Source organism: Panthera uncia (assembly GCF_023721935.1).
Source record: "Panthera uncia isolate 11264 chromosome E2 unlocalized genomic scaffold, Puncia_PCG_1.0 HiC_scaffold_20, whole genome shotgun sequence".
In the NCBI taxonomy this organism is placed as follows: Eukaryota; Metazoa; Chordata; class Mammalia; order Carnivora; family Felidae; genus Panthera; species Panthera uncia.
The window spans coordinates 21758661-21785370 of NW_026057589.1; the positions used below are offsets into that span (position 1 = coordinate 21758661).

Sequence of the window (26710 nt, forward strand, 5' to 3'; positions counted from 1 at the left end):
AATTACACGGAGTGTGCTCCTCTCTCTGGCTTCTTTCGTTCTACACAGCACTTTCAGATTCATCCGTACTGTGGGTAAGAGTCCGCCCCTTTTCAGTGCTGAGTGGTATTTCATTATGGAAGTAACACAGTTCCTCTCTTTACCTTTTTTTTTTTTTTTAACGTAAGTATTTATTTATTTTGAGAGAGAGAGTGAGCGAGCAGGGGAAGGGCAGAGAGAGGGGGAGAGAAAGAACCCCCAGCAGGCTCGCCACTCAGCTCAGGGTGGAGCCCGATGTGGGGCTCCATCCCACGACCCTGGGATCATGACCTGAGCTGAGATCAAGAGTCGGACGCTTAACCGACTGAGCCCCCCAGGCGCCCCTCTCTCTTCACCTCTTGGTGCACGGTTTTGTTCCAGTGTTTGTTAGGAACGAAGCTAGGGTATGCGCTTATGTGCAAGTCTTTGGTGGACGTAGATTTTCACTTTTGTGAGTAAAATACCTAGAAGTGGAATTGTTGGGTCACGTGGTCAGCGGTGTGTTTTGTTTTATAGAAAACGGCCAGCCTCTCCAAAGTAGCTGTGTCATTTTCTGTCTCCACCAGCAACCGTGAGGATCCCCCTTCTTCCGGAGCCTCACCAGCACTTGGTATTCTCAGTTGTGTTAACTTTCTTGTGTATCAGTTTAAAAGGAAAGAATTTTTTATGCACAAGAACATGAGTCGTATTTATGACAGAGAAGTGGGTCTGACTGCAAATAGGTGGTTCTTAGTAAAATATGTTTTAAAAAAAAAAGTTTAAGCCAAAAATAGAGGGGGACAGTAAAGACTAGGAGAGTGCCCTCTCCACACTGGACACAGGTGACTTTCTTGGTAGGCAAGGATAGTAGGGGGGTGGTAGGGAATGAAAATGGAGTTTTAAAAGGTTGACCTGCCCCGATACTTTCTAATCACACTCATGGTTTTTTCTACTCCCCTTTTTCCCTTCTAGATTTAAAATGTGAAAGTCGGTTTTTCTTTAGTTTGGGAGACCATGTGGTAATTGTGAATGATTTTCCTCTAGGCCAAAACAAGTATGCTCTTAATAAGTTTTCTGTAAAGCTTAATTCAGATTGTCTTGATTATGTTTAACTATATATTTAAAAATGAAAGGTTATATCTTGGTTATATTTAAAGATTATGTTTATTTAGCTTTTAAAGTTTATTTATTTTGAAAGAGAGAGGGCGAGTGAGCTGGTGAGGGGCAGAGATAGAGGGGGAGAGAGAATCCCAAGCAGGCTCCTTGCTGACAGTGCAGGGCCCAACGTGGGACTTGATCCCACGAACTGTGAGATCATGACCTGAGCTGAAACCAAGAGTCTGCTCAACTGACTAAACCACCTAGGTATCCCTCAAGATTACATTTAAAGTGTGTGTGTGTGTGTGTGTGTGTGTGTGTGTGTGTGTATTTCTTTTGTATGTGTGTGGGGGGATCCCAAGCAGGCTCTGTGCTGTCAGTGCAGAGCCTGACATGGGGCTTGAACCCAGAAACCTTGAGATCATGACCTGAGCTGAAATCGAAAGTTGGATGCTCAACCGCCTGAGTCACCCAGACGCCGCCCCCCTAAAGATTATATTTAAACGTGAAAATTGTGCTTCTGGCTGGAACATCTCTTGTGATCTTAAGAACCGAAGAATAAAAACCAGTCAGAGCAAACGGGGTGATTTGGTGGCACTGACATGTGGGAAGTTTCCTGTTGTTGTGGAGGTTGGAGAGGCTGTCATTCCTTATCCCAAGAACTTAAATTGGGGTGGGAGAGTGGGGATCTCTTCTTCCTCCTCTTGAAATGATTTGTTCAGCAAAGCTTTTTTGAGCACCTACTGTATGCCAGGTACTGCATTGACTGCCGGCAATACGAAGATGAGTTTAACTTGGCTCCTGTTCATTAAAAAAAAACCTTTATGGGGGCATAATTTATGTGCAGGGAATGTCACCCATTTAAAGTATACATGATGAGTCTCAACAAATGTGCCCACTTAACGTAATCACGTCAACAGTTAAGGTACTTTTCTGCCCTTGCAGTGGCTCCCCAGACCTCCCCTCCCTGCAGCCTGTCCGCACTCACCCTTGGCCCCAGCAGAGGGAGCACTGCTGTTCTGGTGTCTTGTTTGTTGGTGTTTTGCTTGTTTTCCCTTTTCTTCTCTGTTCTCTCTTTTTTGTTCTCTGTTCTCTCTTCCTCCCTGCCTTGTGTCTCCCCACCAACCCTGTTCCTTCCTCCCTAGATTAGCAGCTAGGTGATGGTAATGAGAATGAAAATGGTGGAATCTTGAACTTTTCTACTGGAGCTAAATTCACCCCCTAATAATCTATCAGCTTTTTTTCCATGTGATAAAAATTCTAGGTAGAAGTTACTGTATAATGAGGGCTCTTTTATCTTGCTGTTTAGTATTAGTTTAGAGCAAAGTAAGTTAAAATTTAACTGCCATTGTGTAAAGCACCTAATGCAGATGTAGGACTGGGAAGTTGGTACGAAATAGATTTCTGTTAGATGAATCATATTTTCTAATTTTGGAAATAGATTTGGTGGGAACAAGTTTTAGCTCAGAATCTCCATGAAAGCTCTGAAGGAATACGCGGCCAGCCCGTCACAGATCCTGCTTTGGAAGGTGCACGGTGATCTTCTGATGGACTTTAGTAGTCACGTGAAACACACAAACCATGTGAAACTGACACGATATTGCAGCATTTGGATGCTAGAATCCTAGGAAGAGGGCACCGCCCATGGGAGTGGCTTTGTAACAGTTTGTCCTTTTGTCCCCTTCTCGGGATCCCTCGGCCCCAAGAAGGTAAAGCAGGGTTCTGCTGCAGCCCAGTGCTTTGGGCAGCAAGGCCTTCTCTGCCTCCCTCTTTGTCTGCTTTTGCCCTCCGTAGCTCTCAGTGCAGCTTGCAGTTCACTTGTGCTGTGACAGAACTGTAAATGTGGTGCTGTCCTGAACCCTGTGTCTGTCTTACTCAGTTTATTCTGATCTGACACAGCTCTGTGTAGGTAGTTGGTCCTCAGTGCATATGGTTAAGTCAACGAAATTCCCGTTGTGCCTCGACGGCCCGAACAGTGTCCTCTCTGCTCACCACTTTGTAGAGTTGAAAGTGTGCTGTGACTGTTCAGTAGCTGTCACTGAGCCTCCGTCACCTAGCAGGCCTGATCAGTATAGTTTAGTGAAGAAATTAGAGTCTTTTAGGCAGGCACTGACGTTCTTTTTTACTTTGTTCAGATCTAATTCACATCCCATAGAATTCACCCATTTCAATACGAGTACATTTCAGTGGTTTTTGGTGTGTGCCTGGAGTTGTGCAACCATCAACACAGTCCATGTCAGAGCATTTCACCACTCCAGAAAGAAACCCCGGATCCATTAGCAGCGACTTCTCATTTCCCGTTCCCCTGAACCCTTGGCAATCACAGTCTGCTTTCTGTCTCTAGAGATTGGCCTCTTCTAGACATTTCACAGGAGTGGAATCATACAGCACGTGGCCCTTCGTGCCTGACTTTTACTCAGCATGGTTTTCAGGGTTCATCCATGTGGTCGCAATGATTAGCCTGGGGACATTTCCACACCCCTGCTGCTTTGTCCTTGTTCGATCCAGGGGATGCCTTTGGAGCTGGCAGAACGCTACCAGTTGCCCAGTCCGGCACCCCCTCACGTCCACTAGAGAGGAAATTCAGACTTCGTCACTCTCGAAACGAACGAGTTTGTTAGTCCTTCGTCTTTCCTCCTCTCTCCCAAATTCAGCCTTGCTGGGTTGGATGCTGAGGGAGGAGAAGACGTCGTGTCTCTCAGCCTCTAGGTAGCTGTGCCTGGTTCTGTCCTCTCACCCGGCGAGGCTTGGCTTGATGCCCGTCGGCTGGCGGTGGTTCTGGGAGCTGGCTCGCCGGTGTCTCACTGCCTTGGGAAACCGAGTACCGTGCACACGCGGCAGGGTGCTCATCGATCGCTGCCTCGTAGCTTTATTTTTTCTCTCAGAGCCTGATCTTCTATTTCCGCGCGTCCTTCTGAAGGCAGAACGTTGCTTTGGTGGCACCCTCTGTTTGTATTCGTGCTTTTAGAGATGAGATTTTGAAAGTGGGACTGAAGGCGCAGCACGCGGTGCTCCAGCGCCCCCTAGCGCCGCGCTGGGGTGGGAGTCCCCGTGCCTCCGGTGTGTGGCTTCCCGCGGTCTGTGCAGGACGCGGACGCGGTGCAGGTGACGGCCAGCGTCTTTCCTTCTCACCTTCCTGGGGTGACATCGCGTCTTTGTTTTTTCCTTTAGTGTGAACGTGGTGTTTCCAGGTTTGCCTAGCCCCTTCTTCAGCGTTCACAGAGCCAGGCCCTCCCTGCAAGGGCCAGATCGGGTCTCCAGAAGGTGAAACCCAGAGCAGCCGTGCCCAGGGGCTGTGCTTCAGCCAGGGGGCGGGTCTCCGTCCTGTGTTGTGGGTTTGCCCTGTTTTCCGGAAGCACTTCCTACGTCTTTGTTGTTGTTGTTGTTGTTGTTGTTGTTGTTATCATGTGCTTTCTAGAAAGGATCAGAAAATAATCAAACATGTGAACAGTGGGAGTTCTGAAAGCCTGAGCTGGAATTAGTTGGAAATGAGGAGAAGTCAGCTGCGTCCCCGGTGGTGGGCGAGAGCCTCTGCACCTTACGGGCTTGCTTCCTGGAGAAGGGGCTTGGGGAGCCCAGAAGCCCTGGGGCATGCCCCTGACCGCGGGCCTTTCCCCTGGGCATCACGGCAGCTGGGAAGGGAGCCTTCGATGGTTGCTTTCCTGTTCCTCCTCGTGACTCCATTATTCATCCACCTCGGGTGGGGGTTGCTGAAAACCTAGAGGGAGTTTCCAGCTTTGCTTTACAGTGTCTGCTACAGCTGTTGAGAGAGTAAAATTATTAACGGCAGTATAAACATTTCTGTAGTGCAGGTGGGCCAACAGAGGGCCTTCAGGCACCTTCTTTTGTTCTGTCCTCACTGAACCCATTGACTGAGCATCTGTCTGTGCTGGGCACTTGCTCCTACTGTTTCTTCTTCATGCAGAGACTCAGTTGTCCTGTTGTATCTTTTTCTGCTCTTTCTTACGGGACACAACTAATTCATGCGGTCGGTGGCTTTTTCTTCCCCACTAAATTATAAATCCTATGAAATCAGGCAGAGTCATATTTCTTTTTTATCATTTTTTTTAATCTGTATTTTTGAGAGAGAGAGAAAGAGACAGAGAGAGACAGAGTGTGAGCCGGGGAGGGATAGAGGGAGAGGGAGACACAGAATCCGAAGCAGGCTCCAGGCTCCGAGCTGTCAGCACAGAGCCCGACGTGGGGCTCGAACTCACGGACCGCGAGATCGTGACCTCAGCCGAAGTCGGATGCTCAACTGCCTAAACCACCCAGGAGCTCCATATTTACCTTTTTTTTTTTTTTAACCCAGACTCCTACAATATTTTTTCCCTAAAAAGACTTTAGAATGTATTTATTAATACTTCTCCAGAGGAAGGAGAATGTTTCATACTCACATAAAGAGAGGGGTTAAAGGTTGGTCTCACGAATGAGTGTTTTCAGCTTTGACTTTTAAATTAAATCCCTTTATTTGGGAATAATTTCTTTTTTTTTTTTTTTTTTATTTTTTTTTTTTCAACGTTTTTTATTTATTTTTGGGACAGAGAGAGACAGAGCATGAACGGGGGAGGGGCAGAGAGAGAGGGAGACACAGAATCGGAAACAGGCTCCAGGCTCCGAGCCGTCAGCCCAGAGCCTGACGCGGGGCTCGAACTCACAGACCGCGAGATCGTGACCTGGCTGAAGTCGGACGCTTAACCGACTGCGCCACCCAGGCGCCCCGAGAATAATTTCAAATTTACAGAAGTTGCAAAAATAAGAACAGTACAAAGAACCCCCATTTTACTCCTTTACCCAGATCGACCCTTTGGGGGCTCCTGCGTGGCTCATCACTTGAGCATTAACCCTTGATTTCGACTCAGGTCATGATCCCAGGGTCATGGGATTGAGCCCTATGCGGAGCCTGCTTAAGATTCTGTCTCTCTCTGCCCTTCCCCCGCCCACCCCCCACCGCCGTCTCTGTCTTTCTCTCTCTCTCACTTAAAAAAAAAATAGAAGCTTTAACCCCCTTTGCATAGTCATTTATGCGTGTGCCTGAGTTCTCTCTCCACAGACATATTCCCAAACTCACTCTCTTAACATGTGCGTGTGCAGATACCCATTTTGTCATCCACCCTCTGAGGTTTGAGAGATTACACACGCCATGATCGTTTACCTTGCATATGCTTGAAGGTATTTCCTAAGAATGGGCATATTCTCTTACATAACCACAGCTGGACAGTTCCCGCGTTCATAAATTCACATTGAGACAATACTTTTTATAACCTGCCGTCCGTATTCTAATTTTGTCAGTTGACCTAAGAATCTCCTTTAGAGCGTCTCCCGTCCGGGCCAGGATCCAGTCTGGGGCCGGGTGTTGCCTTTAGTTGGCGGGTGTCTGGAGCTTCTGTAATCTGGAGCTTTTCTACAGCCTTCATCACACTGAATTTTTGAAGAACACAGTCCCGCCCCTCTATTTTGGTCACGTTCTTCATTTTGCCAAACACCTGAAATATTTTGTGATGGAAAATTAAGAAGGCTTTTGGAGAAGGAGGTGGTAGAACCTGAACACTTAATGGCAGTTTGGTTCTCCTCCTCAGTGTCCCAACACTGTTGCTTGAGCCCTTAGGTATAATTTTAGTTCAATAATTTTGTCAGTAAAATGCAGGGCCGTGTGATTTATGTCCACTCACCGGGGTTTGAATAAATACTTGGCCTTTGCTTTTGTAGTTTTTTATCAGGACATTAAAAAATTACCTTTCTTGCTCCTAATAAATTTATTGAAGCTAAATTTTATTTTATAAGCAACACTCTTATTTGCCTTTTTGGAACAATGTGGATAATAAAATGCTTATTCGTGGTAATGCTTCCTGTAGTCAGTTTTGGATGATACAGTTGATTTTGTTAAACCCTGAAATGATGTCACAGCCTCAGAGTTTATGTGGGGTATTTTCTTACATCATTCCAAATGATTGTTTGCGTGGTTCCCAAAGAGGGTTCCCAAAGAGGCGGTAGTTAGTTATTTTGCCTAGAAAGGAGTTGTCCTTTTTCTTGCATGCACCGTGAAGGTGGGAAATTGCCTTTATTAAGCCTTCCCTTGCCTGACACCTCAGGGGCTTGACCTTGGCCGCCCTGTGAGAATGAATCCCCCAACTCTCAGGCCTTCCTACATCTGCGGTTACTTCCTTATATTTGGATTTCTGGTTAAATATAAGCAGTGTGTGTACAGACACATAGGAAGAAGACTCAGGCGGTTTATCTGCCGTGAACATATGGGGAATACTCATTCTGTAGGAAATGGAAATCCTAACCAGACTCCTCGGGGTGGTGAGCACCTTGTAGAAACGCTCACTCTTCTTGGTGCCAGCCTCTTAGCAATCCCTCTGTCATCTCAGCCGCAGAATTGAAACGACTGTTTCTTGTATTAGTGGGGTGTAACTGCTCGTGTTCGGAAACTCACGCGTTTGAAAGATTGAAGATCGGTCTGGTCTGATTGTGGCAAGAGGAGTGAGTGGACCGAGTTGTTTTCGGCTACACGTGTGCCAGTGTTGAGGGAATCACGTTGGAGTTGACCACAGCTCCCGCTAGCCGTCTGTTGAGTGGTAAGTGATACTTTGGCGGTGTGTAGTTGATAGTTAGCAGTTGCTTAGGATGGCTTTTTTGGATTAAGCGTTTTCATCAAGTCCTAATCTGTTGTCATTGAGATCTTGAAAGGAGCACAGGTGCAAATTAGGTGCCGGCTTGTAACTGTTGTGCAGAATGAGTGTCTTTGAATAGCTGTGCAGTGATTTCGGTTGTTTATGTTGACTTTTTGCAAGTAATTTTTTAACGTTTATTTATTTTTGAGACAGAGAGAGACAGAGCATGAACGGGGGAGGGTCAGAGAGAGAGGGAGACACAGAATCCGAAACAGGATCCAGGCTCCGAGCGGTCAGCTCAGAGCCCGACACGGGGCTCGAACTCATAGACCGCGAGATCGTGACCTGAGCTGAAGTCGGACGCTTAACCGACTGAGCCACCCAGGCGCCCCGCAAGTAATTTTTTAAATAAATTAGGTATTTCTATGGTTCAGAACTAAGAATTCTTGCAAGAGACATGCTAGGAATCTGGTGCCACTGTACTGCCTCCAGCTTTTCTTCCTTTTTGTACCCAAAGAGCGTTTTCTTCATTTAACGGTATCCTGGAGACTCCTCCCCACCTGCACATCAAGCTTTTCCTCATTTTTCCCATTAGTCTTTTGATGAGATTGAAGGCACATATCCTTGGAGAAACTATGGGCATGAAATGGTCATAAAAACGCATTTAAAATCTGTAGGAAAGTTTTTCAGATCATACTTTAAAAGTAAAGAAAGCAGTAAAAATGGTAAAATTGAAAATGACAGAAGAGAAAAGCTTTCCTTGGCATCTTTCTGAGCGCATTGCCTAGGTTGGTGGTGAGGCTTCTTCCAGCCACCGGCTGTGGGGATGTGGTACCTACAGGTGCCACCAGGAATTACTTGCCTGCCCCCCCCACCCCTTTTATTGACACGATATTTTGAAATTATCTGGAGATTTAGTTCTCCTACTCCACTACCCGCATCTCTCTTGTGAACACTTTACATTGTATGTGAACGACAATAAGAATGGGTGCTTAGGAAGTGTGACTCAAAGGTTTTTCTTTTTTAAGATTATTTATTGTGAGAGAGAGCGCCCGAGAGGCAGGGTGGGCAGAGAGAGGAATCCCAAGCAAGTTCTGCACTGTCAGCGCAAAGCCCGATGCTGATGCGGGGCTTGATCCCACACACCATGAGATCGTGACTGAGCCAGGCAGGTGCCCCTGTACCGACTGACTCATTTTTAAAAGTAATTCTCTTCATTTTTGTCCTCACATGTCCTGTGAATATTTGTTGTCCATTCCTTGTATGGGGACTGAAGTCATTAGTGTTGTTTTTTTAAATCTTTTTAAATGTTTTTGAGAGAGAGAGAGAGAGAGAGCGAGAGAGAGAGAGAGAGAGAGCGCGCATGTGCAAGCACAAGCTGGGGAGGGGCAGAGAGAGAGGGAGACACAGAATCCGAAGCAGGCTTCAGGCTCCAGGCTCCCAGCACAGAGCCCGACACGGGGCTTGAACTCACGAATCGCAAGATCATGACCCGAGCTGAAGTCAGACGCTCGACCCACTGAGCCACCCAGGTGCCCCTGAAGTCATTAGTGTTTTAGTGGGTTGTGTGTTTCCTTGGCAATTAGGAGGGTTACTGTTTTTCCAACAGGCTTCCGCTGCGAATATTTCATCACTCCCAAAAGTTCACTTGTGCTTCTTTGTAATCAGTCCTTCCCCAGTCCTTGACACAGCCACTGAGCTGTTTTCTCTCCTTACAGTTTTGCCCTAGAATGTTACACGAGTGTAATCATACCACATGTGGCTTTTTAAGTCAGACTTCTTTCACTTAGCATGATGCTTTTGAGGGCCATTGAGTAGTGTTTCATTTTATAGACGTATCACGTTCGCCTCTTGATGGACATTTGGGTTGTTTCCAGTTTAAAAAAAATTTTTTTTTTTAATGTTGATTTATTATTGAGAGACAGAGAGACACAGAGCGTGAGCAGGGGAGGGGTAGAGAGAGGGGGAGACACAGAATCTGAAGCAGGCTCCAGGCTCCGAGCTGTCAGCCCAGAACCCGATGCGGGGCTCTAACTCACAAACTGCGAGATCATGACCTGAGTCGGTCACTCAACCAACTGAGCCACCCAGGTGCCCCTGGGTTGTTTCCAGTTTTGAATAGGGCTGCTATAAACATCAGCCTACAGGGGTTTTTTTTTGGTTTTTGGTTTTTGGTTTTTTTTTTTGTGGACATAGGTTTGCATTTCTCTTGGGTGACTGAGGAGGCATGGGATTGCTGGGTCTGATGGTAAGTCATTTTGTAAGAAACTGCCTGGCTCTTTTCCAGAGTGGCTGTGCCATTCTGCATTTGTGTCGGCCATGTAGAAAGTCCCAGTCATTCCAAATCCTTGTCAGCATTTGGTATTGTTGGAAATATTTTCTCTTAGTTTGGCTTGTCTTTTCGATTCCCTCCTGAGCACATTTTGAGGTTTATTTATATCTAGACTTTACGATCTCTGTCTGTAGTGGGAATACCAGCCAGCGCTGTCATTTCATTACACCCTGCTTCCCCTCCCCACCGTTTCTCCCGCTTCCTTTTCACTGAAAGATACCTTTCCCTTCCATTGCGTGGTATTACACCAGACTGAAATTAAGACAGGCTTTTCCTCAGTGTGGGAAATGATAAGAAGGTCTAAGTTCAGAATGAAAGTATCGCAGGTGATTATTTTTAAATTGTTTCGAGACTGCTTATTTTCACCATTAGCATCAACACACAATTTCTTTGTGGATTTTTGCAAGTATATGGAAGTATTGTGTGAAGCTGTTCTTGTTTTTTTTTATATATATTTACAGTTTTGGTAGCTATTGCCAGAGAGCCCTCCAGAAATATTTTCCTGAAAAGTATTGGTGCATTCTTACTAACAGGCTGTGAGAGTTAATTGGCATTTATCTACATTTACAATAAGACTGGGCATTATCCACATCTATAATACGTAGTTACTGGTTACTTTTGATTACATGCTTGTAAATTTCCCTGTAGGTTATTGAGCTCCATTAGAGCAGAGGAGCCCTAACTCTGCTTACCATTTTCTTTTTTTTTCCTTTATTTTAGAGAGTGTGAGAGCACAAGCAGCGGGGAGGGGCGGGGGGAGTGTGGGGGGAGAGAGAGAGACAGAGAGAGAGACAGAGAGAGAGAATCTCAAGCAGGGCTCCATACTCAGTGTGGAGCCCGGGTAGGGCTCAATCCCACCACCCTGGGATCGTGATCCAAGGCGAAGTCAAGAGTTGGACGCTCAACTGAGCCACCCGGGTGCCCCTCTGCTTACCATTTTTATCCCCAGCAACCGATCGTCGCGCTTGGCAGTTAGTAGGCTCTAAATAATTGTTGATTGTATGAATGAATAATTCAGTGAGTGTTCTCTGTTGTAGAAATCTAGTCGTTCTGATTCTTTTCAGTGACTTATTTTTAGAAGCTTCGGGGAGAATATGAACCGCTAGGTACTTGCCAAACTTGCTTCCATGCAGGTAAACCAGTTGTTTTTTCAGAAAGTCACGTTCCGAATTCTGTGAAGCAGCAGTTCACAAATAGGCTTGTATCTGTTCAATAATATGTTTATCCGGGGGCACCTGGGTGGCTTAGTTGGCGAAGTGTCTCCCTCTTGCTTTCGGCTCAGGTCATGATCTCATTCATGGTTTTGTGAGTTTGGACCCTGGTCGCGCTCTGTGCTGGTAGCTTGGAGCCTGCTTGGGATTCTCTCCCCCTCTGTCCCTGCCCCTCCCCCACTCTCACCGTCTCTGTTTCTCAGGATAAATGAATAAATTTACAATAATAAAAAAATATAAAAAATTAAAAAATACTTTGGGGCACCTGGGTGGCTCATTCAGTTAAGCATCCAACTTCAGCTCAGGTCATGATCTCACAGTTTGTAAGGAGTTCGAGGCCCGTGTTGGGCTCTATGCTGACAGCCCAGAGCCTCCAGCCTGCTCTGGACTCTGTGTCTCCCTCTGTCTTTGCCCCTCCCCCACTTGTGAGCGCGCATGCGCGCGCACGCGCGCTCTCTCTCTCTCTCTCTCTCTCTCTCTCACAGAAACAATAAATGAATAAACTTTAAAAAACATGTTTATCGGGGGCGCCTGGGTGGCGCGGTCGGTTAAGCGTCCGACTTCAGCCAGGTCACGATCTCGAGGTCCGTGAGTTCGAGCCCCGCGTCAGGCTCTGGGCTGATGGCTCGGAGCCTGGAGCCTGTTTCCGATTCTGTGTCTCCCTCTCTCTCTGCCCCTCCCCCGTTCATGCTCTGTCTCTCTCTGTCCCAAAAATAAATAAAAAACGTTGGAAAAAAAAAATTTTAAAAAACAAAAACAAAAAAACATGTTTATCTGTGCATCATATTTAAATGCAACTTCAGGATAAAAAAATCACATATATGTCTTAAATATCATTCATCAGGATCATTAGCATTTTTCTTGTTTTGGATTTCCCTGTCTTGCCTTTTGAACCACGTTTTCTGCTTTTCATTAGTATGTGCGGCGGAGAGGGCTGAAATGGAGATAGTGACATGAGTCGACAGACAGGTAAACGGAACACCTGGAAGGGTTCGTGATCCCGAAGGTTTTCCTTCAGGATAAGTGTGGTGCGCACACAGTTGACCTGTTTCAGAATAGGCTTTATCAATTTCAGAGTGTTCTTTGACAGTTTGCGGAAACGGCTGAGCATTTTCTTGTTTGTGATGGAAAATCACACCTCGGAATCTTTTTTGCCGACCCTTGATCTGTTTAATTGAGAAAGGGTCTTGGGTGTTCTGGCCTACGTATTTCATAGGATTGGTATAGTCTGTAGCATCTTGCCTGAAAATATAAATTGTATATTTTATGTGATCGGTGGCTTTTTTTTTTTCCAGTATATTTTTGGAGACTTTAGCCCTGATGAATTCAATCAGTTCTTTGTGACTCCTCGCTCTTCAGTTGAGGTAAGACAAAACAGTGTTTTGTTTGAATATGTGTATAGATATAACTCATGGTTACATTTTAGTTTTGAGTTTTTAATTTATGCTTGTTGATAAGGAAATCCAATGTACAGAAAAGCGCAGAGACTAATACAAGAAATGCCCAAACCCACCGAGCAGATTTGACTACTGTTAACATTTTGCTGTATTTATTAAACAGCAAAAAGTCACAGATATCGTCGTGGCCTCCCTTGTACCCGTTCCCACCTCCTGCCTTCCCTCCCCAGAAGTAACAACTCTGCCGGATTGCTATTGTGTTCGGACTGTCGTCTTCACCTTTCACTACATATGTGGTTGTCAACAGATTGTAGCACCATATTGTCTCCTGTGGTTTAAATGGTAAACCGAGTCATACTGCGGATGGCTCTTGAACGGCAAGGGGATTGGGAGTGCCGACCCCAGCGCAGTTGCAAATCCGCGATAACTTTTGATTCCTCGCAACTTAACTACCCGTAGCCTGTGGTTGACCGGAAGCCTTACCGATGACAATGGTAACAGTTGATTACCATATTTTGGGTTTTATAAGTATTATATACTGTATCCTTAGAACAAAGTAAGCTAGAGAAAAGGAAAGGTTAAAATAATAAGGGAGAGAAAATACATTTACAGTACTGTTCTGCATTTTTGGAAAAAAATCCGCCTGACGTGGGCCTGCACGGTTCACACCCGTGTTGTCCAAGGGTCAGCTGTAGATTCATCCTTTTGTAGTTTGTTTCTTTTAAGGTAACATTCTTTACGTTCATTCTTTGATGAACGTACATTCATGTTCTACATTCATGTTCTTTGGTTTCAGTTTCTCGATACCGTCAGGAGAACGTACCACAGCTCGTTTGCCTGGTCTCCTGTTGAGGACCGTTTAGATCTTTGGTTCTTACGTACTACAGAAACGTTGCAGTAAACATGTTTTACTGTGTGTCCTCATGCTCTGTGGGTTTCTCCAAGATCTTTTCCTAGGAGTGGGATTGCTGGGGCCACCAGGAGTAAGTGTCTAGTTTTAGTGGCTGCTCTGCTCATCCGCTTTCTGAGGGTTTAACCGTCTGCCTCGCCCCCAGCTGCGCGTGAGCGCTGTCACCATCTCAGTTAAAGAAAAGCTTCTCGCTTATTCTCACTACAGGTGTGCTCAAAATTTTTGTGAGTCTGCTGGGCTGGTTATGAATGGGTTCTCACTGTTTTAATTTACAATGTTCCCAAGTTGCAAAGTTGAGAACCGCTTCATTACTTTCGTATGCCCAGCCCTTCTGTGAATGACCTGTCTCCCTTGTCCGCATTTTTTATTAAGTGGCTTGTCTTTTTCTTATTGCTTACAGGACTCATAGTCTTGGGTTTTGCATATTACAAGTATCTTTTCCTGGCACGAGGGCTTTAAATAATTTGCGTGTGTGTGTGTCTTTATTTTATTTTGAGAGACAGAGTGTGAGTGGGGGGAAGGGCAGAGAGAGGGGGCAACACAGAATCTGAAGCAGGCTCTGAGCTGTCAGCACAGAGCCAGACACGGGGCTCGAACTCACAGACTGAAATCATGACCTGAGCTGAAGCCGGTCATGTAACTGAGTGAGCCATCCAGGTGCCCCTAGCACGGGGGCTTTTTAAAAACTTCATGTGAGATGCACTTTTTTCTTTTCTTTTTCTTTTTCTTTTTCTTTTTCTTTTTCTTTTTCTTTTTCTTTTTCTTTTTCTTTTTTCTTTTTCTTTTTTCTTTCTTTTCTTTCTTTCTTTCTTTCTCTTTCTTTTTCTTTCTTTCTCTTTCTTTCTTTCTTTCTTTCTTTCTTTCTTTCTTTCTGGGTATGGGAAGTAAGTTTTTAACTTTCATGCCAAACATCTTGTTTTTTTTTCCTTCCGGTTTATAAATGTCTTTAAGAAATTCTTCCCTGCCCTGACGTAGCAAAGACACTGTTTTTTTTTCTGGAAGTTTTAAGGTTTTTGTGTTCACTGTAGTATGCAATGCTGCTGAAATGGACTTCGCTGTGTATGTGAGGTGGGGCTTGACCTCGTCCTCTGCCTTGGCCGCAGGGAGCTGTCCCAGCACTGGGCCCTTAGTTGTAGTGCCCTTTGCTCTGGCCCTCGTGCTTCGTCTCTGCAACAGTACTGCTCGTTTTAACTGCTGCGGCTCTGTAGTCTGTCTTCTGGGAGGGCCCTCACCCTCTTGTGCTCACCCCAAGCGTTTTGGTTCTGCTTCATCCTTAACTGTTCCTTAAGAGTCTGTGATCAGCATGCCAAGTTCCGTGAAAAATCCCATTGAGATTTCAGTTAGAATCGTGTTAATTATGGGCTCATTTGTAGGAGAATTCACAATTTTATGAGAGTTTTCCTAAACACGATTTTGGTATATTTCACCATTCAGGTCTTTTACATGTAATTAATGATTTCTGTTTTAGTTTAATAAAACTTATCTGGAATATTTTTTCATATTCGTGTTTTAAAGATGAAAACTGTTGAAATTGTATCGAAAAGAACAAAGGGAGGTCCGAGTAAGGATAAGGACAAGGACGTTGAGGAGACCTCGCCAGCCGCTTGAGTGTTTTGTGTGGAGTTCTTTTTACTTGGCAAGATGGAGCAGAGGATACTGACCCGTAGGATTGGAGCCACACGGCCCGCGTGGCATGTGGCCTTGGCCAGTCCTGCCCGTTTCACCTTGGCTTCTTGAACTCTAGACTGGGGCTGGAGAGGAAGGATTAAATGACGGCGTGTTGAAAGCGTTACTTCAGCGGCACAGACTAGAGAGCGATTTATTGGTTTCTCCTCTTTGACTTCGGGAAAAAGGAAGAAATCACCGAAAGCAAAGCTTGGTCAGGTCACAGTTTAGAAGGTGAATAAATCCCTTCAGTGCCCACCTCCATCTGTTTTGTGTTCATTGATGGTAAGGGCGTTTTAAGGAATCTAAGGATAGGAGCCAGGAAACCGTGAACGCTGCGTTATAGATTGTATTTCCTAAGGCAGTAAAATGCATCTGTGCATGTTAGATTTTGTAGAATGAGGCTTGGAGTTGAGTGTGTCCTGACAGAAAAAATAACAATTAGGAAAAACATGATCGTCCCGTATTCCCCAAGCGTTAGTGTAATTGAGGTTCTACTCTGTGTACTAGTGGTTCGAGTTTTAAGTCATTTCTGTCTTTGAATCACAGCAGAATACAGAGGCACCTGCCAGGGACAGGACAGCCTGTGCTCTTGGCAATTAAGGTTTCAAAAGATGAGAAAGCCCCACTTGTGTATTTTACAAAAGCTTTTCGCAAGTGTGTGCATTTGTGTGGGTTTCTGAGAGCCTGTTTGCAGGTAAGTGTCAGAGTAAAAACGTGGGTTTTCCTGTGATGTGAAGGTAGAGAATGTACCATATTTCAGAGTCTGGAGAGCTGCGCTCCTTGGTCACTCTGCTACTCAGGTAGGCCTGGTGGCTCTGGCAGTTTCCTCCCACTCATCGTGCTTCCTTATAGGAAAACGGGGGTGTTTGTTTACCTCTCAGAATGTTGGGCAGTCGGTAGTTACTGTGGAAGACCTTCGCACATAAGGATTTGATGGTAAAGTCATGTCAGACTTTTTACTGTAGAAATAATGGCTGTGTCTTAACAGAATGAGTTTATAGCCAGAAATCTTCGTAAGTCTGGCTCATTTCTGGGTCTTCTGTGTTTTCCCTTTTGAATATGCGTTGCGTTTGGGGGCAGGTATGACAGATGTCGTCTGCCAGAATCACATATGGTCCAGTGACCCGCAAAGGGGAAACACAGGCTAATTAATGCGATCGGGCCAGGCTCTCTCTCTCAGTGTCGTAATTGCTGTAATTCAGGAGTCTGGAGCGTGCGAGTAGCATAATCACGTGGGGCACAGACTGTTTCATGGCGTGCCGTGTGGTTGCACAGGTGGGTGTGTGGGTGCTGTTGTCTCCTGGCGCTGTGGCCTCGTGGCTCGGGCCTTTTGCCTCGCGCTGAAAACGGCGGTGGCTCCTGCCCGCACCGTGCCTGCCGTGTGGCCGTCGTGGGAACTCGCACCAGCCCTGTTCATCATGTACTTCTTTGGCTGTTAGGAAATTGAGAAGCATTTTTTTCCTCTCCCTGGGGCCAAGAACTGAAAAAACAAAGCTTGAGAAACATAAAGTGTTAAACTGTAGGAACATTCTGCTTTTCTCCTGTTCTCTCAGCTGAGTGTTGGACTCCGTTTTACTTTCCCTGTTTGAAAGCTTGTCCCTGGCCAGACAGGATGGTCGGTAGTTTAACAGAATCCGAAGAAACCCTCTCAGCTGGTTCCTGTGTGTGATCTTAAATATTAGTAGAAATTTAAAGGTAACATACCACGTCTTTTTTTATAAAGCTGTGCTCTAGTTTGTAAGCCAGCGTGATTTAAAAATGAATTTCTCCAGCTGGAAGAAATACAGTCAATTTACTGAATAAGCATGTTTTGAACCCCAGTCGTCATCATGTCAGTAGTGTTCACAAATAAGGGGTGAGTGCTCCTTGTTCTTGGGACTTCCGGAACTTCAGTACTGGGGGCAACGCGCACACATGCTTAATGCAGTTACGGGAAAAACAAGACCAGAGCGGGACGGGCCACGCTGCAGACGCTGAGGGTGTGTGTGTGTCTGTGCGTGGGTGCGTGCGTGGGTGTGTGGGTGTGGGTCTGGCTATGGAGAGTTAAGACTGTTCCTCTCCCGGGTTTGGTGTCCTTGCGGGGCTTCAAAGGAGAGACTTGAGGTTCACGAGGGGCTTTTAGACGGCGGAACAAATGGGGGCAGTGCCAAAAGGTTTTGAAACGTGAGTTCAGGAAATGTAATCGACACAAAATTGTGTAAGCTTAATAAGGTGCGCGCCACATCCGATACGTTTATGTTGCAAGATTGCTGTCGTGGAGTTACTGTATCTCGTCACAGACTTACCGTTTCCTTTAGTTGTGACAACAGTTAAGCTCTGGTCTCTCAGGCTTGAGGTTCACAGCCAGGTGTGCTGCCTGTAATCCGTGTAGTGTGACACGTGTCCAGGGCTTACCTGCGAGTCGCAGGTACTTGCCCCTCAGCAGCGTCTCTCCCGCTCCCCCAGTCCACAGCCTTGGGAACTACCCACCATTCCACTCTTTGGGTTTTGGACTTGAGCTGTTTTCGTTTTTGAGATTCCAGAGGTAAGGGATATCACACAGTGTTTGTTGAACACATTACCTTCTGCATCAAAGGGCCCAAGCAGTGACTTCAAAAGACGGTGGCGCTATTCTCAGCCCAAGTTGATCTCACTTTGCACCCGATGTCACGAGATGTCAGCGTCTTGCGTCGCTCACCGTGCATTCGTGTGTGAGAGCTTTATGGTTTTGCTTCAGTTTGCAAGTTTGTGTGCTCGTAAATAGCTGCACGGTGAAAGAGGGAACTTTGAACAACTCTTACAATTCCATTCCGCTGTCTATAATAAATCCACATTTACCACAGACTAAGGGGCATCTTATGAGTGGTGGAGGTTTGTTGAATTAAAGGTGCCACGTGCTTACAGAGTAAAAAAAACACACACACACACTTTGGTGCCAGAACTCATTGCAGCATCACTAATTCCCACCTTTGCACTCTTACCAGATTAGTAACTCAGAGTGTTTTAAACACCAACAGGTTGTCAGTGTTGCCCTGGAGTCTGCTGGGGTGGGAGGTCTGTTTTCAGGACCTGCCTCTACCCCTTACCACAGTTTGTGTAAATACAGCGTGATTAAAAAACTAAGCACTTTCGGTGCCTTACAGTTGTATAGATTTCTGTCACCAGGGGGCACTGCTGTCACTGATGGAGAAAGAGAAGGCCCTCTGCATCCGGGAGCTTGATAAACTTCCCTTGTGGCTGCAGAGGAACGGGAAGCGACTGGTCCTCACGTGCGCCCTTTTCGCTCCGTGTGTCTGTGCCAGAGGTCAACGCTGCAGCAGCCCGTGCGAGGTGCGAGTCCCAGGGTAGCCCCTGGCCGCACCCGGAAGGGGTTCTCCTGGTGTGTCAGCGGATGGGAACCGTGCGCCCCCTAGTGGGAATGCGTGGTGGAAACATGCATAGCTCTCCCGTCCTGAAAGTGTTCAGTTCCTTTTGTTTTTTTTGTTTTGTTTTTTAAAATTTTTTTTAACCTTTATTGATTTTTGAGAGAGAGAGAGAGAGAGAGAGAGAGAGAGGGAGACACAGAATCCGAAGCAGGCTCCAGGCTCTGAGCTGTCAGCACAGAGCCTGACGCGGGGCTCGAACCCACGTACCACGAGATCATGACCTGAGCCGAAGTCGGCCGCTTAACTGACTGAGCCACCCAGGCGCCCCTGTTCAGTTCCTTTTGAACTGCTCTTTGTTTCCTTAGGTTCTCTGGGGGGAGAGAACTTGGTTACTTGGAGTGATAAGTGTTTGTCTCCGTGATTATTGAGTCGACTTGCTGAGAGTTCATTGGGGAAATCAGCCGAGGAAGCCACTCACGCAGCAGTTCTCAGACAGTGGCGGGTGTGACAGTCCCCGGGGCCCGTCCAGGAAGCCCGGGCGCTGCGGGGGGACATGCTTGGAGAAGGGCTGTTCTAGGGTGTCGTTGCTTTGTTCTTCTGTTCTTTCTTCAGGTCCACTTGCCTTAGCCCTTCCGTCCTAAGCATTCTTATCCCGAATGTGTCCGTTTGAAACATTTCCAAGTCTTAAATGCTATGGAATAGCTAGGAAGAAGAAAAATTTGGGATATTCATAGCACTACCTTCCTGCTTTTTACAAAGAGGTCAGACACTCGCTGCTTTGCTTTCTCTCCCCTAAACAAAGAATGTTTTTTCAAGCCTTTAATTCAGTTATTTAAGGCACTGTGTCCAAAAGGAGCCGTGATTGTCAGACTTGTCTGTGGGCTCTCAGCACTCTGCCCGCGGGCCTGGTCCTGGCCTCCACTGGCCGTGCTGACGCGTGTGAGGTGAACCTGAAACGCCGACGGGCAGTACGGGTCATCTTTGCCGGGGGCCCGGGACAAGTGGCCGCGGTACCTGTGGGACGCCTGACGTCCTGTGAGACGGGGGTGTTTGTCGTAGCATAGTATCGTGGTTGATTCACGTGTCCGTTGGAGTCCGTTTTTATTATTTTGCCTCATTTTTGGATCTTAATGGCAATATTTAAAAGCATTCCTCTGGTATTTTTTTCTTAAATGAAGGTGATTTAATTTTACTGTCAGTGTATGTTATTGTGGTAAACAAATGTCACGAGAAGTTGAGTGGATACAGAGTTTTAACGAAGTGTTGCCTTAACGAAGAAGCATGTGTTGGGTGTTAACATGTTGTTGAATTAAAATTTGTTTTCCACTTCCCTGTGCAGCTTCCTCCCTACAACGGAACAGTTCTGTGTGGCACACAAGCTCCCGATGAACTACCCGATGGTAAGCTGGTCTCTCCTCTACCCCCCGGACATGCATGCTGGCCCTGTGTGCTGGGGGGACCGGGGGGGGGGGGGGGGGGGGGGGGGGGGGACGGGCAGGAGGCCTGGAAGCCACGTTTCCTGCTCGTTCCTACTTTTCCAGTAAACATTGCCTTACTGCTCAGTGTTTTTGCTGTAAGCTATAGCATATTTGATCACTGCACCGTTTTGCCTGAGGAGTTAAGTGTCTTCTGGGCTTCAGAGTATCAGATGTTCCAGGTTTAGCGAAGGAGTTGCTTGTTCGAGTCTGTTTTTCTCTTCACCGTTCTCAGCTGCACACGTAGGTTTTTCACGGCCAGTGCTTTCTGAGAAACTTCTCCGCGGGCTTCCTCCTGGTTGGGGAGGCTGCCGGCCCACAGCTGCCGCCTCGCCGAGAGCGGGCGCAGAGCCGATTCCCGGAGACGGTGTCCGCTGAGATGCAGCGATTTTGTGTTGTCGAAGGCTGCGGGTGGTTCGGTTACCGCGGGCTGCCGTCACCGCGCGGGTCGGGTCCGTGTGGACCGCGTTCAGTCTGGATCATTAAGGTCCCTCGCTGGCCTCGGAGAAGCGAACGCCGACCCTTTCCTTGGAGAGCCAGGGATCCGGTTCCCTGCTTCGTTAGCATGGGCTCTTAATTATAATCTAGACGTGCGCCTTGAAGAGACTGTCTGGACTTTGCACAGTAAAATCAGAGAGAGACTGTGTCTCACGTTAGCAGCTGAGAAGCCGGCGTCTCGGAGATGGCGAGGGGAAGGGCGGTTCCGGTGGCGGCTCAGGACAGGACTGAGTGAAGTGAGCTGGAGGGAGCCGGCCCCCCTGCCTGCCGCCCAGCCTCCAGGGCGGCTGCTGCCCGAGTCCTCTGGATTCAGTCTGTCTCCGTGTATTCTGCACGTCGTAAGCGTGCTGCAGGTGTCTCCTCAGTGCTTTAAAATGTCTCGTTCTTTTCCCTGTCACGTTACTCCTTTTATTCTTGTCCAGTTAACGGCCTCACCACCCGCCCAAGGGGCGCAGGCTGGAGACGGGAGGCCCTGCCAGCTCTTCCCAGCGTCCAGCTCTCTCCTTCCCTTTCTCGCGCCATACCCGCCTTCCAGGCTGTCTTCTGTTCAGTTACTGCTTCTTGTCCCCTGTTCTCCGTTGTCTCAAGTCCACCTTTTAATCTGCTGGAAACACAGCTGGGACCTTGCCACCTGCTCGTGCTGTTAGAGACCGGCCAGCTTAAAGGCCCCTTTTTCCCTGAGGCCTTTTCTGTTCTCTCGCGTTTCCATGACGTCTGCTTCTCTTCCAGTGCTTGTCCCACTGTCCGGTGATGAGTCCGCCCCCCTTTCCGGGCTGAGTGCAGCCGTGGCGGCAGGGATCGTGGTCGTCCACGTCTGTGTGCTCAGCAGCTGCACGGTGTCGTATCTGGCATGTTGTGAACCCCCAGTGTGGCTCTGGATGAATGATTTAGGAGACGTCCTCCGCCTCCCACCGTAGGCAGCTGCAGCGGGCTCTGTGCGGGGGCTCATCACGGGTGCCTTTCCTGCCTCTCCTTTCCTTCAGTCACTTCCCACAGCTGGAAATAGTGTGCGCCCCCCTCCCCCCGCTCCCGGCCAGCTGTCCCGCCTCTTCCGCGGACGCCTCCGTGGCTTCTTGTGGAAATTGGCGCTCTTTCGTGTATCTGGAAGCATTCTTTCTGTAAACCGTTGGGCCTTGTCTTGCCCTCCCTCCGTACTGTCAGCTTCGGTCCGAGGTGTCTGTCTGCAGGCAAATGTAACTCCCTGGGGCAGGGTCTCTGCCTTACTCATCACTCAGCCCTCTGTGATAACGGTCAGCACTTTGCACGTGGCTGGCCGCTCTGCTAATTGGAGAAATGAGCTGAGCCAGCCACTTAAGTTCTTAGACAGTGGCGGGCACGACAACCCGTAGGGGCCCCTGAGCATTGCAGACCGCGGGGCGCGTTCAGGAACCCAGGGCGCTGCGGGGAGCACGCTTGGCAAAACGCTGCTAGGATGTCATTGTTTTACTTGAGCTGCTTTCCTTCCCCAACCACCCACTGCCTGCATAGCCTGAGCGCTGAGCGGTCCCCGGTCACCCGCTGCTTCGACCGTGTTGTGTGAAGCCTGGCTTCGCGGGCTTCCACCGGTCCGTCAGCCCGCCCCGACTGGGCTTCTCCTGACTCCTCTGCCATGTGGGGCAGTGCGCACGCGTGTCCGTGGTGTGTGTTCTGGCGAAGAGGAGGAGCCGTTCCGGGTAGGACTCTGCCTTCCAGTGATGCAGTCAGACCCTAGACAGGATCATGTTTTCATAGTGGCCGTAGCGTAGTGAAATGATTCCATTAATGTCATATCATGTTCTAGAATGTTCTGTGATACGATAAGATTAAGGAAATGTCATATCATGTTCTAGAATATTCTGTGATATGGTAAGATTAAGGAAATATATCGTGTTCTAGAATATTCTGGGACCCGATAAGATCAAGGATTGAGATGTGGAAGGCACTGTGTGTGTTGGAGTTAAACTCTTGCACAGACTGCCTGACACAGCGCATACTAATTTACAATCAGATTTCACAGTACGTCCCAGTGTCCCCAGGGTAGCCTCCCTGTGTGGCGTGCTCTTCATTGCCTCAAATACATCCGTGTCAGTGCATGCAGCGGCATTGCACCCTCGCAGCACCGCAGAGTAGGGGATGCCTGGAAGCAGAATGGACGGCCTACTTCTAGGTATGATGGTGGAGAAGTTCGCTTGTCTTTAGTGATTCTTTTCAAAATAAGGAAACAAAAAATCAGTGTTCAAGGACCAAAGGATTCAAGTGGTCATGGTGGTGGCTTTATATGGAAATGTGCTGTTAGGTGTAACCATCACTAGTATTCCTTTTTCAGGAACTTTCTGGTGTTGGGAAGGTGTTCGCCCCTCCCGCCCCCCAGGTGTGATCACTAAACGGATGAAGACTTAGACTGTTGACACCCCTGCCCTCCAGTAACTTGCACGTAATTGCCGCCTCCTGGGGGCTGCTTTTTAAAAGACTTCCGAGGTGAAACATAGGTTATTTCTAGTAGAGCACAGTTCTTCTGGTAGGGTGGGTTTTTCTGAAATACATGTTTTGAGAAGTTGGCTCCTTAGGCTAGACTCAGAGAAATCCTCAGTTAGGCATTAAAGATGAGTTAGAAGGCATGTGGCCTTTCCTTAACTTCAAAATTTGGAACTGTTGCGTCAGATAGAAGATGACACTGATGCTTGATGTCTCTTGAAAGCTGCAGTTGATTCTAAAACTTAACGTAACTTCAGAAATGTAAACTATGAAAAAAATGTACCTTTCGGAATGGTGGCACGTGTAGATTGTCGTCCGTTGGCAGGAAGCAGTGAAAGGTCCCAAAGAAGTTTCTAAAAGTGTGCGGTCCTAACTGTCTTTGGGTATTTTTGAAAGTATCTTCATCACCCGTGGAGTTCATCCATTATGAATTCATTCAGTGCACATTTACATGCATTCATGCAAAGCCATTTTCAGACTTCAGTTAAGGTTGTCAGTGGAGGAGATCAGGAGACGGGTGATTTTTTTGTTATTTTATTTTTTTAATGTTTATTCATTTTTTGAGAGAGAGAGACAGAGCATGAGCAGGGAAGGGGCAGAGAGAGAGGGAGACACAGAATCCGAAGCAGGCTCCAGGCTCTGGGCTGTCAGCACGGAGCCCAGTGTGGGGCTCGAACTCACAAACTGCGAGGTCATGACCTGAGCCGAAGTCACATGCTTAACCGACTGAGCCACCCAGGCGCGCCGAGGAGACGGGTAGTTGTAAGGAGCACCTCTGAAGTGCGCTTTTATGTAGAGGATTAATTCTGGTGTAGTTTATATTTTCTGAATTATTAAATTACACCAGTTAGGGAAGTCATAAATACAGCAGTGACTTCCAGTCCCTAAGTTAGTTGTCATGATTTTTTTTTTTAATTAAGTTGTCCAAAATACATATACCCCAGAAAGCAAGCCAATAAAGTCATATTTCACTGAGGGGTGTTTTTAGACAGGCAAAATATTACTTGCTTTCTATTATAATCTCATTTAAATTTCTGCCTTCTGGAAGTCTCCCGTGGCTACCCTGAAAGTGGAAAATAAATACAGGCTTCTGTTTTTCATATCTCCAAATTAAATAAAATTTCATAGTTACTTATTTTCAGCAGATTTTTTGGCACAGAAATAAAATGTCATAGCTTTGTTAATTAGAAGAAGACTTTAAGGGTTCAGTTTCAAAAAGAAAATAATTTTTGAGACGTCTATAAGCCGTGTTCTCAACTAATGGGATATTCGCTGATCCTTGTCTTTCTGAACAGGACAAGAATATCAGAGAATTGAGTTTGGTGTTAACGAAGTAATTGAACCTAACGACACTTTGCCGAGAACTCCCAACTACAGTATTTCGAGCACATTGAATCCTCAGGCCCCTGAATTTATCCTCAGTTGCACAACTTCCAAAAAGATCCCTGATGACATAGATAAAGAAGCCGCCTACAGCTCCGTGGACTGCCAGTACCCAGGCTCTGCCCTTGCTCTGGACGGCAGCTCTAGCGTGGAGGTGGAAGTGCTAGAAAACGACGGTGTCGCGGGTGGTCTCGGACAGAGGGAGCGTAAAAAGAAGAAAAAACGTCCACCGGGATATTACAGTTACTTGAAAGATGGCGGTGAGGGGAGCATTCCCACGGACGCCCTGGTCAACGGCCACGCCAACCCGGCGGTCCCGAACAGCGTCGGCCCGGAGGATGTGGAGTTAGCGGGCGCGGCGCCCCCACTGGGGACACCCAGGACTTGCGGCAGCCCTCAGGGTTCCACGGACTTCGTCAGCGACGCTGTGTCCGGCGGGCCTTTCCCCGGAGCCCTCGACGGCGATGCGAGGACTGCAGGGCAGCCCGGGAGCTGCCACGGGGCTGACTTGGAACAGTCCTGCCTCCCCGCAGAGGCCGGCGGGGACGGCCTGTCGAGGACAGCGGTGGCTCAGCCTTCCCCGGGGACTCACACTACTGAAAACCTTGCCGTCGCTAATGGACAAATACTTGAATCCTCTGGCGAGGGCTCAGCTGCCAATGGGGTCGAGTTGCACACCGTGGAAAGCCCGGACTCGGACGCTGCTAAAGCCGAGAGCGCTGCCCCTGCCGCCGATGCCCCGGCCTCTGCGGCGGGCGCCGCTCCCGCCAGCCAGCCTAAGTCGTGGGCCAGTCTTTTTCATGATTCCAAGCCCTCTTCCTCCTCGCCCGTGGCTTCCGTGGAAACTAAGTATTCCCCTCCCGCCACGTCCCCCCTGGTCTCTGAAAAGCAGGTCGAAGTCAAAGAAGGGCTTGTTCCAGTTTCAGAGGATCCCGTAGCCATAAAGATTGCAGGTATAGTTCAAGAGACACAGGTGGAGAGTGGAGATGGGAGCAGGGCTCCTTCGCTCCGGGTGAGGACCTCTGAGGCTGTCTGGGCTGACGCTTGCCCGCAGCAGCAGGCCCTGACCTGTGTGTTACTAGGAATTTCTCGAGAGTGGCCATGCCTCAATCGTTACCTGTCTAGACGTAAAAGGATATCTAGGCACAGGGCCGGGGGGGAGGGGGGGTGCTCATACCTTTGTGTTAAGTCAACAGTCCATGTCTATTACCAGTCCTTTTCGGCTGACGGGTTACATTTCCACTTTCTTGCCTTTTGATCCAGTAATTCTCCATCGTGTGAGTGAATGGACGTGTACGTGTGTCACGGCTCCTGCACACTTTGCTGTGGAATCCTTGATGTGGACTGAGCTTTGCACTGTTTCCGTTCTGTTCTTTCTTAGGATGTTAGAAAGCATTTGGGGTTTTTTCTTTTTTTAAATTTTTTTAATGTTTATTACTTATTTTTGAGAGAGGGAGAGAGACAGAGCGCGAGGGGGGTGAGGGGCAGACAGAGAGAGAGACAGACATAGAATCCAAAGCAGGCTCCAGGCTCTGAGCTGTCAGCACAGAGCCTGACACGGGGGTTGAACCCACGAACGAACTGTGAGATCACGACCTGAGCCAAAGTCGGCTGTTCAACTGACTGAGCCGCCCAGGCACCCTGGCGGGGGTGGTTTTCTTTTGTCGTCTGTTTTGGATTGAGGACGTGGATTTTAGTTCGTTGTAGCACGTGAGGGTCAGCTCTTGACAGGAAAAGAAAAACTGCAGCAATTTGGGACAAAGTTGATGATTTTTTTTTTTGAGGGTTCAGGCTCAAAGGGCGAATTTACTAAGAATCAGAAATGCAGGGGCTGTCTATGTTTGTACATAGCTAAGAAGCCAACGTATTTCTTCAGGTTTCTCTGTCCTGAGAAGTTCAGTCGCCAGCTCTTCAGGTTCTCGTCCCGCTAGCGGAGTTAAAAAAGCTGTCTCGGGGCGCCTGGGTGGCTCAGTCAGTTGAGCATCGGGCTTCGGCCCAGGTCATGATCTCGCAGTTTGTGAGTTTGAGCCCCACGTCGGGTTCTCTGCTGACAGCTTGGAGCCTGGAGCCTGCTTCGGATTCTGGTCTCCCTCTGTCTGCTTCTCTCCCACTTGCGCTCTGTCTCTCTCTGTCTCTCAAAAATGAATAAACTTAAAAAAAAAAAGATACTTTATTCTTTTGAGACTTTTTATTGAGTCTTAGACTTAGAAATTGCTGCTTAGAAATATAGAAAGTAGTTTTGAGTATTGCTTCCTGTAGCAGCGACACTAAACTCCTGGGACCACACACAGCTTAGGCAAAGTGGTATTGTTTGCAATCTCTTCCT

General features: G+C 47.6%; 1 protein-coding gene across 1 annotated transcript in view; it reads left to right on the forward strand.

Moving 5' to 3' along the window:
• The first annotated feature begins 9939 nt into the window (after positions 1 to 9939).
• Positions 9940 to 26710, forward strand: part of USP10 (ubiquitin specific peptidase 10) — a 41909-nt gene continuing 25138 nt past the window's right edge. Inside the window, exons 1-4 of the mRNA XM_049622390.1 lie at positions 9940 to 9960; positions 12551 to 12619; positions 19914 to 19974; positions 24297 to 25337. Coding sequence (XP_049478347.1) covers positions 9940 to 9960; positions 12551 to 12619; positions 19914 to 19974; positions 24297 to 25337 — 1192 coding nt within the window. The remainder of the gene's footprint in view (positions 9961 to 12550; positions 12620 to 19913; positions 19975 to 24296; positions 25338 to 26710) is intronic.